This window comes from Ictalurus furcatus, chromosome 3, assembly GCF_023375685.1.
Source record: "Ictalurus furcatus strain D&B chromosome 3, Billie_1.0, whole genome shotgun sequence".
Lineage (NCBI taxonomy): Eukaryota > Metazoa > Chordata > Actinopteri > Siluriformes > Ictaluridae > Ictalurus > Ictalurus furcatus.
In genome coordinates, this window is record NC_071257.1 from 14,648,681 (window position 1) to 14,666,485 (window position 17,805).

At 42.3% G+C, this 17,805-nt stretch overlaps 1 protein-coding gene across 11 annotated transcripts in view; it reads left to right on the forward strand.

Moving 5' to 3' along the window:
• The window catches only part of kiaa1109 (KIAA1109 ortholog), a 56,245-nt gene that overhangs the window by 27,150 nt on the left and 11,290 nt on the right, over positions 1-17,805 (forward strand). For 2 of the 11 annotated variants that reach the window (XM_053620923.1, XM_053620922.1), the window contains exons 46-79: positions 1-669; positions 1,144-1,389; positions 1,493-1,586; positions 2,133-2,183; positions 3,169-3,375; positions 3,490-3,725; positions 3,894-4,138; positions 4,470-4,575; positions 4,717-4,814; positions 5,009-5,194; positions 5,301-5,469; positions 6,022-6,233; positions 6,343-6,541; positions 6,640-6,699; positions 6,783-7,000; positions 7,308-7,538; positions 8,211-8,341; positions 8,448-8,571; positions 8,657-8,766; positions 8,889-8,976; positions 9,452-9,526; positions 10,405-10,643; positions 11,031-11,234; positions 11,316-11,496; positions 11,687-11,879; positions 12,512-12,670; positions 12,773-12,912; positions 13,135-13,333; positions 13,430-13,633; positions 13,951-14,127; positions 14,261-14,398; positions 14,565-14,783; positions 14,860-15,013; positions 16,831-16,988. The exon at positions 1-669 is cut by the window's left edge and continues 56 nt beyond it. In XM_053620923.1, coding sequence (XP_053476898.1) covers positions 1-669; positions 1,144-1,389; positions 1,493-1,586; positions 2,133-2,183; positions 3,169-3,375; positions 3,490-3,725; positions 3,894-4,138; positions 4,470-4,575; positions 4,717-4,814; positions 5,009-5,194; positions 5,301-5,469; positions 6,022-6,233; positions 6,343-6,541; positions 6,640-6,699; positions 6,783-7,000; positions 7,308-7,538; positions 8,211-8,341; positions 8,448-8,571; positions 8,657-8,766; positions 8,889-8,976; positions 9,452-9,526; positions 10,405-10,643; positions 11,031-11,234; positions 11,316-11,496; positions 11,687-11,879; positions 12,512-12,670; positions 12,773-12,912; positions 13,135-13,333; positions 13,430-13,633; positions 13,951-14,127; positions 14,261-14,398; positions 14,565-14,783; positions 14,860-15,013; positions 16,831-16,988 — 6,120 coding nt within the window. The remainder of the gene's footprint in view (positions 670-1,143; positions 1,390-1,492; positions 1,587-2,132; positions 2,184-3,168; positions 3,376-3,489; positions 3,726-3,893; positions 4,139-4,469; positions 4,576-4,716; positions 4,815-5,008; positions 5,195-5,300; positions 5,470-6,021; positions 6,234-6,342; positions 6,542-6,639; positions 6,700-6,782; positions 7,001-7,307; positions 7,539-8,210; positions 8,342-8,447; positions 8,572-8,656; positions 8,767-8,888; positions 8,977-9,451; positions 9,527-10,404; positions 10,644-11,030; positions 11,235-11,315; positions 11,497-11,686; positions 11,880-12,511; positions 12,671-12,772; positions 12,913-13,134; positions 13,334-13,429; positions 13,634-13,950; positions 14,128-14,260; positions 14,399-14,564; positions 14,784-14,859; positions 15,014-16,830; positions 16,989-17,805) is intronic. The other 9 variants (XM_053620925.1, XM_053620928.1, XM_053620929.1 and 6 more) reach the window with 9 other exon arrangements.

Consider the following 17,805-nt stretch of genomic DNA (forward strand, 5'->3'; position numbering starts at 1 on the left):
CATTCAGCCTGAACGCGGTGGTGCTGGAGAAGTGCATGTCATCGACCTGGGCCTCGTCAGCCAGTGCACTTTCCTTTCACGAGCTGAGCCGACGACCACAGGCCAGTGTTCACTGCCACTTTACACTGGCGTGTCAGGCCATTCGGCAGCACGTGGACATGGCCCTGGTGCGCCTCATCCACCAGTTCAGCACCATGATTAACAATATCAAAGCCACGCAGACAGACATCAAGCTGAGTCGCTACACGGCCGGCTCGGCCTCACCCACGCCTGCGTTCAAGACACGCCCACATGGGCACTTCCGCTCCTCAGACTTCAGCCGCAGCTCACGGGGCAGTCTGAACGGTGGCACTCGTATCGGTACACAGAAGAGCAAAAGGACTGTCTCAGGGTCGGCCACGGACACGCTGACCAGAAACCGAGAGCCCCGTGGCAGGAGTACTCTGGCCAGGTCGGAGAGACGCACGTCCCGAGTCTCACGCAAGGGGTCACGTGATGCCGCCGATCACATGACCATTCAGATGGATGACTCTGACTCCATTACAGTGTCGGAGCAAAGCGAGCCATCGGCTGAGTGCTGGCAGAACATGTACAAACTGCTCAACTTCTATTCGCTCATCTCTGACCCTACAGGGATTCTGGAGAAGAGCCAGGACAATGCACTGTCAGGTAAGGCAAAGCACTGTTGTGTCTGGCTCCTTCCTGGCTGTTTGGTGTGTCTTTGTGTTCCAATTCAATTCAATTTTATTTCTATAGCGCATTTTACAATGGACATTGTCCCAAAGCAGCTTTACAGAAACATATAAACACGGGATACAGATTTTAAATGACCCATTTTACATATTAAATAGGGCTGTGACTGTGGCCATGACAACCGCACCACTTGTGGTAGTGCCGCCCCACACGCCACGTTAATGTTTCTGCTTGAATGGGCACTATGACAAGTACAAAGTACACTGTTTTGTTTCTGTTGATTTTAATTAAGATTATTAAGATATATTGGATATCTCAAAAATAAATGTTATTGCTGTTAAAGTCCTAGCTCTATGGGACATCCATTTTCACAAGTAGTGAAAAGAGCACAAGGGATTTAATGTGTTAGTGTGTTCTTTTTATGGTTTAAATCCTTTTTCTTCCTATCAGATGGTGGGAGGAGCCCAGCAGAGCCTCCATGTCGGTTGGTGTTTGAGTCAGAGACGGAGTCTCCGCCAAACCGGACGGGTCGTAGGCGGAGCTTGGTGAGCTCAGAGCCTCAGCATGTGACGCTGATAGTGTTTGGCGTGGGGATGGTTAATCGTACACACCTGGAGGCAGACATCGGAGGATTGACCATGGAGGCGGAGCTAAAGAAAATACATGGCAGCTTCACACTGAAGGAGAAAATGAAGGGTAATTGCTACAAACATACCCATGCACTATTAAATTAGTGATTGTATAAATGATTTATTCAGTGATGCCACACACACTTTAAAACATCATCTCCTCTCTGCAGATATTCTTCATCAGAAAATGACAGAAACGTGTGCATCAGCCCATATTGGTGGTGTGAACATCGTGCTTTTGGAGGGCATTTCACCAGACATCCAGTCAGTATCAGTTACAGATTTCTTCTGCCACCATTTTCTCCCCCGAACCCAATCATTTAATCTTTGACTTCCGAACTTTCAACCCAACGTCTGTCTTAACTGCTGAAAATGTGTACTTGATATCCTTCACTTCTGAACCTTTAAACCTCCTCTTATTTTAACATTTTAAATGGGTTTTCCATGTGTGTGTGTGTGTGTGTGTGTGTGTGTGTGTGTGTGTGTGTGTATATATATATATATATATATATATATATATATATATATATATATATATATATAATACACATACACACATTTAATGTTGATCTATATTGATTCCTTATGCTAGAATGCAGTATTTTCACTTTGTATCGTTTGATGGCTTGTCTTTAGTTTTTTTTCTATTATTTATGTTTCGGATTGGTTTATCTTGGGTACAGCTTGATTATCCTTAAATTACCTGTGAAGAAACTCACTCTTTCTTTCTTCCTTTCTTTTTTTTTTTCCTTTTTCATTTTTCTCTATCGTGTTCTTTGTCTTCTGTTTTTCTGCCTCTCTCACTGGCAGACTGGAGGATTTCCCAACCTCCCCTACCAGCACAGCCAAGCAAGAGTTTCTGTACGTTTCCTCTGTTCCTCTGTATCTCTTGCCTATTCCTCCCATAACCATTCATACAAACTGACATAACTTCATTCCTAGAATTAATTCATGTCTGTAAAAAGCGTGTGTAAAACAACCTGTCTGTGACAACTGTCTAATGGTGGCAGGGTTTTCAACTAGAAAGGGTAAAATACTAGTAAGGCTTGTTTCACACAGTAAAAGGATCAGTGGTTTGTGGCACCTGTAATATAATGGACCAAACAAAAGAGAAATGTTCTCAAATAATTCTTTTTTCAGTTTAGGTAAGACTTTATTAAGGGCTTTATTATGTATTTCACTAATGTATATAAGTGTTTATAAATACACAAGTTAGGATTATTTGCTTTATAAATCCGGTCGTGCAGATGCGTTGGTTTAAACCTCTAGATAGTTGAATTGTGATTACTTTATTTTTTTAAGACATAAACAAGTGATAGGAGAGATTTATCATGTTAATAAAGAGACAAATCAATGTATTGTTTTAATTGAACACATGGTATGACTATATCTCTTCCAGTCTAGATATTCTCATTTTTTAAGAACTCTGGCAATTGAGTGCAGGTATCATTTTGCCAGTAACTTGGGTTATGTTTTTCAGCACTGGGGAGTATTTGAATAGTGTTTAAATTGAGAGGTAAAACTGTTCCCAAACTCACCCATTATATGCTGAAAGAATAATGAAGAGAGCATGAAATGGATTGACCTTCACACTTTGTATGTTTTCATCATTGTGTACTAACTGACTGTTTTCTATCACACATCTGAGACTGTGAGGTGCCTGTGTGTTCTCACCCTTCTCTTTTCTTATTTGCATCATCATGGTTGGTTCCCTGCTGGCAGAAATAATAACTCGTACTTTAAAAAAAAATCCATCCATCTGTCTGTTAAGCCATCATACAAGCACAGGCTAAAAATGTAAACATTTTTTACTTCATTAATTATTGATGTGTTTGTTGTGTTTTAGGACTGTGGTGAAGTGCAACATTGCTAAGTCGCAGGCTCTATACAGTGCTCAGCGTGGGCTAAAAACCAATAATGCTGCTGTGTTCAAAGTGGGCGCCATCATAATCAATATCCCACAACACCCCGCGACGCTACATAGCATGATGGTCCGTAGCTCTCACCAGCTCTCCAAACAGATCTCAGACCTCATCCGGCAGCCTTCTAACCCGTGAGTTGAAAGCACCACAAAAACATTCATTAATATGAATGATATTAATATTAATGTGCTGTGTGTTTACACTTGAATGCTATTGCTGATACGATCTTTGATCTGTTATTACAGCCCACCCCCAAATAGGGAAGACACACCCACCCCACAGCCATCTGATAAAGCTTCAAGTATTAACCAAACCCCAGTGGAGGCCAATGAATATCCACAGCTGCCTGAAGGACTGGAGAAAAAACCAATTGTGCTGAAGTTTAGCGCCATGCTGGATGGGATCACTATTGGTGCCGCCCTGCTGCCCTCGCTCAAGGCAGAATACAAGATGGGCAGAATGAAGAGCCATGGGATGACTGGTATGAGCAATGGCACATTGCAGTGTAGTATAGATATTGGAATGTATTGATTTTTATTTTTTTTTTCACCTTTTACTTTACACTTAGCATTCTAATTACATATTGAAAGTTATACAGTAGGCTAAATAATATAATCTGTTGGATTAATGCAGTAATAATAATATCTAGGTGCCCAGACGAGGTTCACATTTGAGCTTCCCAACCCTAAGCTGTGCTTCCAGTCAAAATTGTCCCCAGTGGATGTGTCTTCCGTGCCTCCAACAGCCAGTCTTACCCTGCCACCGGTTACCATGTCTGGAGAGTACATTATACAGGAGCATGAGGGCCACAGTGACACAGCCTGGGCCCCCGATGACATGCCCACTAAACACGGCAGATATCTGCAGGGCAATTACCTGCGTTGTGTGGCTGAGGTGAGCTTTCATTCTGAATTTGACCAGGTGCAGATAGTACATCTATGAAGATAATTATATATCATGCTTATTTTGAAATACCTAGTAGTAGACAGTCGGTATATTATGATCTCCAAGATGCTTTGCTACTAATATGGTTACAGTAGATGTGACAAGTGCTGAAACATCGGGGTGTAATCCCATCTGCCTTGATTTGTTATAACTAAAATGTGTGGAGATAGTGCACCATTTTTAAGGTTCAGATTTACTTACTGTGTTCTACAGTATGTGCATCACATAGAGATGAATTGTGGGCAGTCAGTGAATGGTTTTTTTGTATTTTATCTGCCAGATCGGCTCATTCGAGCATAACCTAACTACAGACCTGCTGAATCATCTGGTCTTCCTTCAGAGGGTCTTCATGAAGGAAGTTAACGAGGTCATCCAGAAAGTCTCGGGTACCAAGAAGTTATCAAGTATAATCAAAAACCATAATGATGAATTGATTGTTGAATTAAATGTTAAACATGGCCGTGTGTGTGTGTGTGTGTGTGTGTGTGTGTGTGTGTGTGTGTGTGTGTGTGTGTGTGTGTGTGCAGGAGTTGAACAGCCCATTCCCTTGTGGAATGAACATGATTTGTCAGCTGATGGAGAAAAACCTAAGATCCTGCTCTATTCCCTCAGCTTAATGTTTAAGGTACCTCACATTTACTGATCTCTGAAGATCATCGATGATCTTGCTATTCAGTGTCCAGGGCTGAATTTGGTGTTTCATTCTTTCAATCCAGCATACAGCTTGTTAAATTGAAATCATTTGAATTAAGCCTGTAAGTGTCATCATGGTCACTTTTTGATTAGTGATTAACACAGGTCATGTTTGACTAACTTTAGGGAATCCAGATGACAGCCACCACTCCCTCCATGAGAGCCGTGCGCTTTGAGACTGGTTTGATTGAGCTGGAGCTGTCCAATCGAATTCAGTGCAAGGCCACACCCACTGGAAGCAGCTACTTAAAGCTGTTTGGGAAATGTCAAGTGGATTTGAATCTCGCACTTGGACAAATTGTTAAACACCAGGTTTTCTCTTATTTTTTTTTCTCCCCCTCCCTTCACTTGCACTGCTCCATACATGTACACTTAATTAGTATGATAATTACACCTTTTTACTTGCCCTTTGTCTTAGGTCTATGAGGAGGCGGGGTCTGATTTTCATCAGGTGGCATATTTCCGAACTCGGATTGGCTTGCGCAATGCTCTGCAGGAGGAGATCAGCGGATGCTCGGACAAAGAGGCTGTGCTTATCACACTCAACCGGCCAATAGTATTTGCCCAACCAGTGGCATTTGACAGAGGTAAATTTATTTATACAGGCGTTCCACTGTAAGCCATGGGGATTTTATTTTATTTTTTTTAACATTGTCGATGTTCACAATAAACTATTTGCTGCTGTATTTAAACAAATTCAGCGGGTCAATGCAATATTGTTTTTCTCAGTGGGTTCACTGCTATTTGTTCAGCGTTGTTAAATGTCCACTGTTTGTTGAGCTTGTTTGAATGGCTTTGTTGATCTGTGAACAAATAGGTTACACCGAACAGTGGATGCAGTCTTGTTCACTTTTTAAATCCTTGATGACTTACCAGAAACATATGAGAGCATGATAAACATTTAGTATTTGTTAGTTAAGGGGCTAAACGTTAACTAAAGAAGGTGAAAAATGCTTGGCATGCTTTTAATGTTTTATTGGACACCCTTACATGTTACTACTTGAGTATAGGAAGCAGAACATCAGTTAATTTTTCATAGTCACATGGTGGCCTACAAACACTATTCCCTGTCTGTTTTTAAAAGCTCGTTCAATATGACGGCTCCCACTATTGACATTTTTCATTTTTGTGTGTTTCAGCTGTGCTGTTTTGGTTAAACTATAAGGCAGCATATGATAACTGGAAGGAGCAGCGGCTGGCGTTAAACTCTGATATCCACATGGCCACTAAAGAGGTGGTTGACAAATTACCAGCAATCCAGCAGACCAGTGTCCAGGCCTTCAGTACTCTCTTCCTGCAGCTGACAGTCAATGACTTGGGCATCTGCCTGCCCATCACCAGTGCCACACAGGTAAAAAAAAAAAAAAAGAAAGGCTCAGTCAGCCTTTCATACAGGTTTTGTTTCTGAAATGAAAACGATTATTATTAACACTTTGCTCATTCAACCTGCTGTCCTTTAGACCAATCACAGTTTGGATTTTGACACTGGATCGGCATTGGTATTGACTATAGAAAGCACTCTGATCACTGCCTGCTCATCTGAGTCTCTGGTCAGTAAAGGACACTTCAAGAACTTCTGTATACGTTTTGCTGAGGGTTTTGAGACATCATGGGATGATTGGAAGCCTGAAGTGAGAGGAGATCTGGTCATAAATGCCTGTGAGTAGCAATACAGCGATGCTTTTGTAATGAGAATAAACAAAACTGAAACGTTGTGAATGCGTTAGCCTAGATGTGAATAAGCTCTGTGTTTTCAGGTGTTGTTCCTGATGGCACATATGAAGTTTGCTCAAGGACTACAGGCCAAGCCTCTGCAGGTAGATGTATATGTGTGTGTCTATGTGTGTTGCTGGCATTGGGTGCATATAATCTTTCTGAGAGCAAACGATTCCTTGTGCAGAGAGCAGCAGTGCAGGAACGTGGACACTCAATGTTCTGTGGAAGATGTGTGGGATAGATGTGCACATGGACCCCAATATTGGCAAGCGCCTCAGTGCCCTGGGGAACACACTCACCTCGCTGACCGGCGAAGAGGACATAGCAGATCTGAACTCGGAAAACATGGCTGACCTGTCAGACGAGGATGAGGGTGATGACATGTCTCCCACCATCCACATGGTCAGTGCATCAGTTCTTCAGGAACAGCATCGGTTCTGGTGGATGTCTGTTGTATTTGGTTCATTTGATGCTTTGATGCCAATAGCTCTACTCCCTCTGTGGTTACAGTGATGTGGGAAACTGTGTGTTGGTGCATTAGTTTTCTGTGTGCACTATTTATATATATATATATATATATATATATATATATATATATATATATATATATATATATATATATATATATATATATATAAAAAAAAAAAGTTTAAATGCATTTATGTTTGGTCTAGCTGTGTGTGTGTGTGTGTGTGGCCATTGTTTACAGTCTTTGGAAGGGGATGCCAGCCCCAGACTCTCATTCAGGAAGCGGCTGGTGAACAGCATTCTGGGTCTTAACCCTACGCTGTCCCCTCTCTCATCTTCATCATCCGCTGAGTATCGGGATGCAGTTTCCACTGCGAGCTCAATCACTCGTGCGAAGTCGAGAAGTGTTCGACTGCCTTCTTCTGCCAGCACACAAAGAACTAGACACCCTAGACCCCTATCATGGGGCTGTGTATGTACTATAGAAGTTCTCAGCTGGCTGGCTTCCTTTTTGTCTCTCTTGACCTGTCTCACTCTGAATCTTCATCCCCTGCATCTGCGTTGCTCTCGGGTGGAAGATTGTTTGAAAACAATCTGGAATGATCATTAAGGTTAAACGATTTTACTGTGCAAACGCCATTTTGGACATGTGGACATATTTTGATATACTTTGACTTTGAATCACTTTTGGCTCAATTATGTTCTGAAGTGAAATTGAATGGGCACTGTTGCAGGTGTCCAGACAGTGGAGCTGTAGGGGCAGGTTTGACTATTCTGGATCTTCTTTCTCTTGTCTGCATTCTGACCCTTCTCATTCTGACAAATGGGTGACCAATCTTGTTTTGGTACACCTTTCCCACCATTCCTAGAGGGTCAAAAGGGTATTCTTCAGTGTGAGGGTGTGTGAACAGAGTATGTTTCAGTAATCAGTGTGTGGAGTTTTCTGGTGTTTTTTGATTTTAGTGCTGTGGTATGATAAGTGTATGACAAATGCTCCAGCATGCACCTTATGAGGAGCACTGTGTTCTGCTCTGGGGTTATGATTTTTGGGTTCACTTTCTCTATGCATGCATGCGCCAGAAGGTGGAGTAGGTTGTCTTTTTATATACTGACTTAATATTGATCATCCTTTGCTTTTATCCAGGAGTCCATTGACCCACGCAGACAAGTTGTAATGGGTAATCAGATCATCGATGCCCGAGGACGGAAATTCACCAAGCGCCTGGTGGACATTAGAGAACTTAATGAGCAAGCCAAAGTCATTGATGACCTTAAGTAAGACAAATACAGAATCGATAAGTTAAATCCACCAGTGATCTTGATGCATGAATGAATACACTGTGTTTCTCTCTCTCTCTCTCTCTCTCTCTCTCTCTCTAAGGAAACTGGGAGCGAGTGAGGGCACAATAAATCAGGAAATCCAGCGCTACCAGCAGCTGGAGTCGGTCGCAGTAAACGATATCCGTCGCGATGTGCGCAAGAAACTCCGCCGGTCCAGCATGAGAGTGAGGACACCTTCATGAGCCATTATTATAACTTGTTACTGTGTATGCGCTCTCCGCTAGCATACAACTTCAATCTGTGTTTCAGGCTGCATCTCTGAAGGATAAATGGGGTTTGGGATACAAGCCCAGTTACAACAGGTCAAAGAGCATCTCAGCTGCAGGTAGACCACCCATGAAGAGGATAGAGAGGCAGAGGTATACATACTTTACTGAATTTAATGTAATATTACCTTGACCTCGTGAAATTTCATGGCCATATAGTATACAGTATTTGTGTTTTGTGAAGAATGAATATTCATGTGTCTGTTCTGGGTTAGTTCCAGACTCGGAGATACAGATGATCTGCCAGATATTAAAGTGGAAGCAGCATCACCCGGGCCCAGGGTTACCTTCAATATCGACACGGTAGTGTGTGTGTGTGTGTGTGTGTGTGTGTGTGTGTGTGTGTGTGTGAGAGCTTGCAAGTGTGTGCATTGTTAAAGCTCTGTGTGCTGTAAAAATGTGTTTGTTTGCTTTACTTGTTCTTTGGACATCTTTATCATTTTTTTTGTGTGTAGTATTAGTATGTGACTCCCAATTCCACCATGTTTTTTTTTTAGTTGTTTCAAGTTTTTTCCTCCATGCCATAGATAGATTTCACTTCTTTAGAAATTCACTTATACACACACACACACACACACACACACACACACACACACACAAACGTGCTCATGTTTCATCCTCCTGTGATCTTTGTTTAGCTATGAATTTACTTTCTAGCTGTGCCCAGTGCATGTGTCATGTCCACAGAGGTACTTTTTGTTGTGTGGACACACACACTGGAACACACCTAGTGTTTTCATTTTTGTATGGGTTCTTCATGCGTTTATTTATGTTTAAGATGAGTAATGTGGCCCTGGACACCCTACAAACTCCACCACCACTCTCCCAGAGTCCAGCCGACTCTGTCTTTAAGGTATTGCCTTGTTGTAGAAATTGCTTTATAACCAAATCTGCCAAAAACCCAATCAAAGATCTCTGTAGAGTACAAAAGGAGCTGCAGCACGTCTGACCTGGCCTCTGGTTTACTTCTGCTTGTCTTGTTACAGCTGCACAAATACGAAATGTGTATTCCTTTCACTCTCACGCACGCATGCACACACACACACACACACAAAAACACAGACACATACAGTGGTTCTGGTGCCATCCTGTTTTTTCTTTCTGGTTGATTATTGTGTCCTCTACATCTCTCGAACTCATTTTACATCTGGTGCATTGCTCTGCTATTGGATTTTATCATATCTTTCTTTTTATCTGTCTGTCTTTTCATTGCTTCATCCCTCTCTCCTCCGTTGGGTTGCAAAAAGTGCATGAATTTGGGTGGGAATAAAAATTATTCTCTGATACTAACCTGGGTATAAGAGGTCAACAGATTTAGTTATCATTAGCACTTATTTGGAGCTGTAGTATTCTTAAAATAAGTTTAATGATATTGATTGTGTTTTTCTAATTGGGAATTGACTTGAATGTGAATAGAATATGATGCTGGAACCTGATGGATTTTCAGGAATGGGTACATTTTATTTTAGTTGTTCGATTTCAGGTTTAAAATCTAAGGCAGTCTATGGCCGAGATTATATACAGCAAAACCCTGTAGATGCAGATTAATTGTCTGTGTCCCCTCCCAGAACAGACTTTGTGGCCACTGCCATGTGGAACAGTCTGGAGAGATTTGTAGATAACTGCTGGATCAGTGAAAAGACTGACAAAATTCTTCTAGATTGTTAGATTGATAGATAGATAAGTGAATGAGTAGATGCTCTGACTGTTGACTCTCGATGGTTGTTGAAGTTCCCGGAGGAGACAGAGATGGACTTGTTGTCTGTCACCACTGACGATCCTGCTCGCCATTATCCGTCATGCACGTCAGTGTTCAGTACGCTCAGCACACCTGAAGTCTTCTCACCCAGCATTCCCTTCCAGCCTGATGACAGTCGCCATGACGACTTGTCCACCTCTTCGTCTGAGGACTCGGACAAAGATGACGAGTTTGACCGCGAGAAAGCGCACAGCTGTCCCCGACGTCCAGGGTGAGCTCCACACCCGACATGGTTTAAATACATTGAACAAAATGAAGCATAAGACTGTATTTTAGAGCCCACTGCTGGCTGCAAGGCGATCCCACATCTCCCCCCACCTGACTACCAACCCGACACCTCTGGGGAACCTACATGTGTCTTATGAGTTGATTTTAGTGAAAAGGGGTCGACCTGAGCAGCAGTGTTCCAACTGTGGAGAGGAGTATTTTACAGGCTAGAAGAAACTGATGCCTGAAATCTACAAAGAACCTACAAAAATACACTGCATGGCAATGTTGCAAAAAGTTTTTTTTATCTAAAGTATGTTTAAAGTTATGTGGTTTTCATAGGTATAGAACTCGATAATAACTCGATACTACATGCATCTATGTTTCTCAGAACATCTCAGAAGAAGTCTTCAGCATTAGCAGCGCTGTTTAGCGAGCGGTGGCCGGCCATGTCTCCTCAGCGTGGCACGGTGGCTCCGCCCACTGAGCGGAATATTGACTTTGAGCTTGACATACGTGTGGAGATCGACAGTGGCAAGTGTGTGTTACACCCCAGCACTCAGCTGCTAGAGCATGAGGAGATCGCAATGCGCAGGTAAATACAGTTTAAATAATGCGGAGCGCGCATTGTTTGATTTGGTGTACGTTTTGAAATCACTCTTTTTCATCCTTGTAGAAGCTGTGATCGAAGCTCGCGTAGTTTGGATCAGGAATCTCCTCCAAAGAAGCGGAAACTTCAGCCCAGCTTCACCTCCAGCTCCAGCATGCTGAGTGCTAAGAGAGTGCCTTCCTCTCTTCAAGGCAAGAGCAGTGATATTGAGACCACCATCTTCTACATTCCTGGAGTGGATGTTAAGGTTAGCAGGCACACACTTCCACACACACACACGAGTATGAATTAATATTAACATCCACATACTCTAATACAAAAGCTTAAGAAGCAAATACTTTCTTTTAACCAAGAGTTAGGCTTAAGTTTCTGTTTTTACTTTGCCCGAATTTATTTTAAACTTTGTTGCTCATAAGATGTGAACCATGTCTTCACAGCTACATTACAACTCCAAGACCCTAAGGAGTGACTCACCCAACACCTCACGAGGCTCATCCTTACCCCGAACCCTCTCCAAAGAGTCCAAGCTGTATGGTATGAAAGACCTGCCAGGCCCTGTGGCCCCGGCCCCGGGCAAGACTAACACACTCCTGTCCCCTCCTCCCCCTCCTCCCCCTCCTCTTCCATCAGGTACACACACTTTGTTTTGTTCTTGTCTGTGTGTGCACCAGGCGGGCCATGTGCATGTCTCCTAGCCCGCCTGTTTTCCTGGAGCATGGCAAGCCACATAACGTCCCGCTTCATCCCTGCATTAGTTCAGTGCTTATCCATTTATGGCTCTCCTTGATTTTTTTTTTGGCAACTTATGATTTTTATTTTTTTGTAAATATCTATAAGGGTCATGTCTTGTGTTTGAACAGCGTGTGTGTGTTTGTGTGTCCTGTTATTGTGCGAGTGGCTCAGTATGGCATCGACGAATGTGATTGCACTCACATGTACTATTTCTTTCTGAAATGACACTGCTTTTTAGAGTTTAGAGTTATATTTTATCCGAATAAAAACGCAGTGCTTTTACAAAGAGATCCGATGAAATTGGCATGTAGTATCAGTAGCTTTGTGCTCCACGTGATCCGATTGCATGTATGTTTTGAAACCCTTGGCTCCTGCTCTAATTTGTCTTCATAAATGAACCTGCAGTCCCAAAGCATATATCCGCTAAACTCTGTGTGTGCACTTCAGTAACCATGGGGGCTTTTTGCAGGTAATGTGATGCAGTTCTCATTATAAACCTAAAAGTCCTTAATTTGTGTATTTATGTGTAGCTAAAAGCAAGGCAAGTGGTAGTGTGAAGACTGCCAAGTTATACGCATGGGTGGCCCTGCAAACTCTTCCAGAGGAAATGGTTATTAGCCCTTGTCTGTTGGACTTCCTTGAAAAAGCGTTGGAGACCATCCCCATTACACCAGTGGATAGGAATTATAGTATGTTCATTGCGACATTTCTGAAATTCATTGTGTACTTGGTTTATGTAAAAGTAGTATTCATTTATTAAAACATTTAATGCTTGTGTTTGGTGTGGCTAGCAGTGAGTGCACCAGAGGAGGACGTTGGCCATTTTGACTCTGTTGATCCACTGGAGGAGTCTCAGGTCTCGCTTGTGTCATCCTCTACCTCTCCATACTCCTCATTCCCTGTGGATGTGGTTGTCTATGTCCGAGTACAGGTAAATGCAAGCAAGCAGCTGCCATGTCGGCACTTCCTGTTGCTTCAGAGAAGTGCATCTGGATATGACAAGAGTAGTATTATCCTGATTGAACTCAGCAAGTGTGTGTGTATAGATTGCTTATTAACATTTTTTGGAAACTGCCTAGTAAATTTCATACAGGTGTTTTAGCTGTCCTGTGTGAGATTATGGTTACAATCAAATGTCCGTATTCTCATTTAGCCGTCTCAGATCCGCTTCAGCTGTCTGCCCATGTCTCGAGTGGAGTGTATGCTGAAGCTACCCTCGCTGGACCTTGTCTTCTCATCCAATAGGGGTGAGCTGGAACTTCCTGGCTCCACCCACCCAGCCGACATTCAGCACACACCCTCCTCCACGCCTCCTTCTGTGCACAGTAACGTCAGAGTGCCTGGCAGCAAAGGTAGGAGTATCTGGTTACTCTGTGATGGTGTATGTAATTTTGTATAACTTCTTTCTATGGTGAATTGTAACCATAGACAATGGTGCCTTTTATTAGGTCCGCCCTCGGGATTGGGTAGCCCTCTGGGGCGGAGCCGCCATAGCAGTAGTCAATCCGATTTATCAGGCCCGGCCACTAACTCCTCAGGACTGAGCTTCACGGCATGTATGTCAGATTTCTCCCTCTATGTGTTCCATCCATACGGAGCTGGCAAACAGAAGTCTGCTGTGACTGGACTGCCACCTGGCCCAGGACCACTGGGTAAGTAACACAGAATCAGTGTTATATATTTTGTGATGTGTGTGTGTGTGTGTGTGTGTATGTATGTATGTATGTATGTATATATATATATATATATATATATATATATATACTGATTGGAAAGTGGTGAGTTCAAATCCTGGCACTGCCAAGCTGTCACCATGGGGCCCTTGAGTAAGGTCCTGAACCCTTAACTGCTCAGTTGTATAAATGAGATAAATGTAAGTCGATCTGGATAAGGGTCGTCTGCCAAATTCCGTAAATGTAAAAGTGCCATCATGATCGCTTGCTAAAGTTGTTGTATATTCTTGTGTTAGGAGCTGTGGAAGAGGAAAGCACATCTGTGACGGGCAGAAAGGATTCACTCTCCATAAACCTGGAGTTTGTTAAAGTCAGTCTGTCCAGGATGAGGCGAACAGGATATCCTGCATTTTTTGACACGTCCATTGCCAGCAAGGCGGGCAAGATGGACACCACCCTCATTAACATTTCAGGTGCATTAAAAACTATCTAGTTTTGTGAGAACAAATAATATTTTAGCATTAATTAACTGTAATGTTAATTGAGTGTACATGGCCACCTTACTCTTATGTCTGAAAAAGTGGATCCGTGTGTGTTCTTATCTAGCGGTATGTGATATTGGCTCGGCTTCCTTTAAGTACGACATGAGACGCCTTAGTGAGATCTTGGCCTTCCCAAGAGCCTGGTATCGTCGCAGCATCGCTAGGCGATTGTTCTTAGGAGATCAGACCATCAATCTACCAGGTCAGACATAATGTCCTTACATCTTACATCTTTTTTTTCATGAGAAATGCTACTAACTCAATCTTAGTTTTGTTTTTCTTGTACATACATGCCTGGCCGTGTGTGTGTGTGTGTGTGTGTGTGTGTGTGTGTGTGTTTATGTTGGTTTTTTTTGTTTTTTTTTAAGCATCAGGCCCAGCCACCCCAGACTCAGCGGAGAGTGTAGCCCAGCACCTGTCTCCTGAGTCCAGCCGGAAGGCCTACTGGAGGACATGGGACAGCCAGTCAGCCCAGCACCCCGCCTCCAGTGTATTTAATGATTCCACCCTGCCCAGCCACACACACCTCAAATCTCCTGCTACAGGACGTTCCCGCAGTGTGTCTGACTCCTCTGCACCCCGCAGAGGTACAGAAGACATATGTTTCTCTTTAGTGAAATGCACATGTTAGTGTTATTTGGTTAATAATGTTGTGTCTCCCAGCAGACTCTGTAACAAAGACATCCACTCCATCCGTCCGTAACAACAAGGCAACAGCACAGCAAGGATCACCATGGGAGACACTGGTGGTGTTCGCCATCAACCTCAAACAGCTTATTGTTCAAATGAATATGAGCAACGTCATGGGCAACAACACGTATGAGACTAACCTTAAACCACGCACTGTCTCCTGTATTTATACACTGCCTGGCCAAAATTGCCTTTAGATTTGATTATGCCCAGCGTTTGTAACCGCATTGTTTCAACAAACTTATGCAGCATCACATCTATTTCTGTCCAGAGTCGCATTAATTTTTGGCTGAGATCTTGTATTGAGGACAGGAGAGTCGAAACACTCCATAAAATCTTCTCCTGCACATCCCAAAGACTGGGGTTAAGGTCAGGACTCCCTCTGTGGTGGTCAATTCATGTTTGAAAATGATTACTCATCCTCCTTGAACCACTCTTGCTCACCGTGTGAGCCCGATGAATCTTGGCATTGTCATCCTGGAATATGCCTGTGCCATCAGGGTAGAACAAATCCATTAATGGGATAATCTGGTCGTTCAGTACATTCAGGTACTCTGCATAACGTTGCTGAGTCTAGACCTGACCAAGTGTAGCAACCCCAGATCATAACACTTCCTCCAGAGGCTTGTATAGGAAGCATTCTCCATGATTGGTGCATCACTTCATGTGCTTCTCTTCTTACCCTGACTCACCCACAGCTTTGGAATAGGGTAAATCTGAGCTCATCAGACCACATGACCTTTTTAGATTGTTCCACACTCCAATCTTTATGCTCCCTAGCAAATTGAAGTCAAGTGTCTTTCTTTTGGCCACACAGCTGTTTAGTCCCAATCCTGAAAGTTCTCATGGAATTGTGCGTGTGGAAATGCTCTTGCAGCTATGTTAAATAGTGAACGTAAGATCTACTGTAGATGAGACTTCACCAAGCATTTAAAGATCTCCGATCACGATCGTTCAAGATTTCGAACTTTCTTTTTTTTTTGCCCGCATTTCTGCAAAGTTGACAGTTCACCACTATCCTTCCGGGTTTTAATAATGCGTTGGACAGTCCTTAACCCAATTCCAGTGATTTCAGCAATCTCCTTAGTTGTTTTATTTGCTTGATGCAGGCCAATAATATGCCCCTTTCTGAAACATAGTAACTTCTTTTCCACGACCACGGGATATGTATTCTGATATGGTTGTTTAAGAGATGAGAAGCAGCACGCTGCATCAGTTAGGGTTAAAAGAATTGTTGCTAGCTGAAACATATTAAGCACGGCAAAAATTATCCAATCATAGGCTCTTAAGTATTTGCTTATTTAAATCCAAACAGCAGCATTTTGTTGGCCAGACAGTGTACATTAATACACACTAAATGTTTTGCCACATAATAAAATATGAATAAGGCATAAGTAAGGAATAATACACTGTGATGCACTGTGATGTATTTTATTCCTCTTATACCACAGCAATTTGCCAGTGCTGACAATTTTTATTTATTAATGAACTATGTTGTACGCTTTATCCATTTATAGTTGTGAAATATCCAGGAAGCAAGTTCTTGTTAACACATTCATTATAACCACTGTAAACCAGAATTTCTCTTTCTTCTATCTTTTAAAGTTAATAACCCAAAAAAAAGCAATCACAAAGCCCACCATCCTAAAGACGTCCGGTGTCAGAAAACATAAAGAAATTGCGTTACCTTTTACTGTTACAATGTGCTGATGCTTGTGATAATTCATTTATTTAGTATTTTTGGAAAAAGTCTCAAAGTTTCAGCACATCAACGATTACGAATGTTTTTAAATCCGTTGGTCAGTGTCCGCCATAGCAGTCCCTGCTATCATAGAAATGAGAATACACACACTCACTCACGCACGCACGCACGCACACACACACACCCCAAATACATTATACATAGAACTGAATTCAACTTCGTGTGTGTGTGTGTGAGTGTAGCTGGACAACGAGTGGTTTGAAGAGTCAGGGGCGTCTGTCAGTGGGCAGTAATAGAGATCGGGAGATCAGCATGGCTGTGGGATTGGGACGCTCCAAACTGGACTCTAAAGGAGGAGTGGTGGGAGGAAACATAGACGTCAACACACTTGAGATGGTTTGTAAGTACACATCTCAAACACTTCAGAAGGCTGAAGTCTTCATGCTCTTCCTGGAACATTGATAAATCAACTTCTGATTATTTCTGGATAGTCTTGTACGATATGGTGATCTAATCATCAGTGCAATTTCTCCTTCTTTAAACAGTTAACATGAAAGTGACATTTTGACTAAAGTTTTTCCTTTAGCTTTGCATTTACTGTTAGCTTGTTTAAAATGGCATGCTAAGTGTGTTCCACAGTCGTTTACAGTGCTCAGCATAAATGAGTACACCCCAACAGATGTCTCAGAGGTCTCTCTTTAGAATTAATACTTTCTATGGGATCCTATACAATAAAATATTCCAGCAACTCTTTTTTTATTTTTTGCAAATGAGATTTGTCAGTACAAAAAAAAAAAAAACTGAATTTTTCTTTTTAACAAAGTGATTTAAGACCATGGTGCAAAAATGAGGATACCCTAATGAAGCTTTTAGAAATGAAACTTGGTCATTTCAGTGACCTGAAAACCAGTGAAACTGGTCTAATCAGTCATCACACAGGTGGCTACTAAATGATTGAATTAAGAGTGGTATTTAAACTATAAAATCTCCTCCCACTCAATGTAGACAATTATGGCACCACGTGGAAATGTCACGAGTCTTGAGAAAGAAAGTAATTTCTTTACACAAAAAAGGTCAGGGCTACAAGAACATTAGTAAAGCATTGCTAATTAGTCAGAATACAGTAGCGAAAGTTATGAAAAAAAATAATTCAAAAAGAATAGGCTCGTGGCATTCTGAGACGTCCAGGCCGTCCATGGAAGTGAGTACCTCGAGAT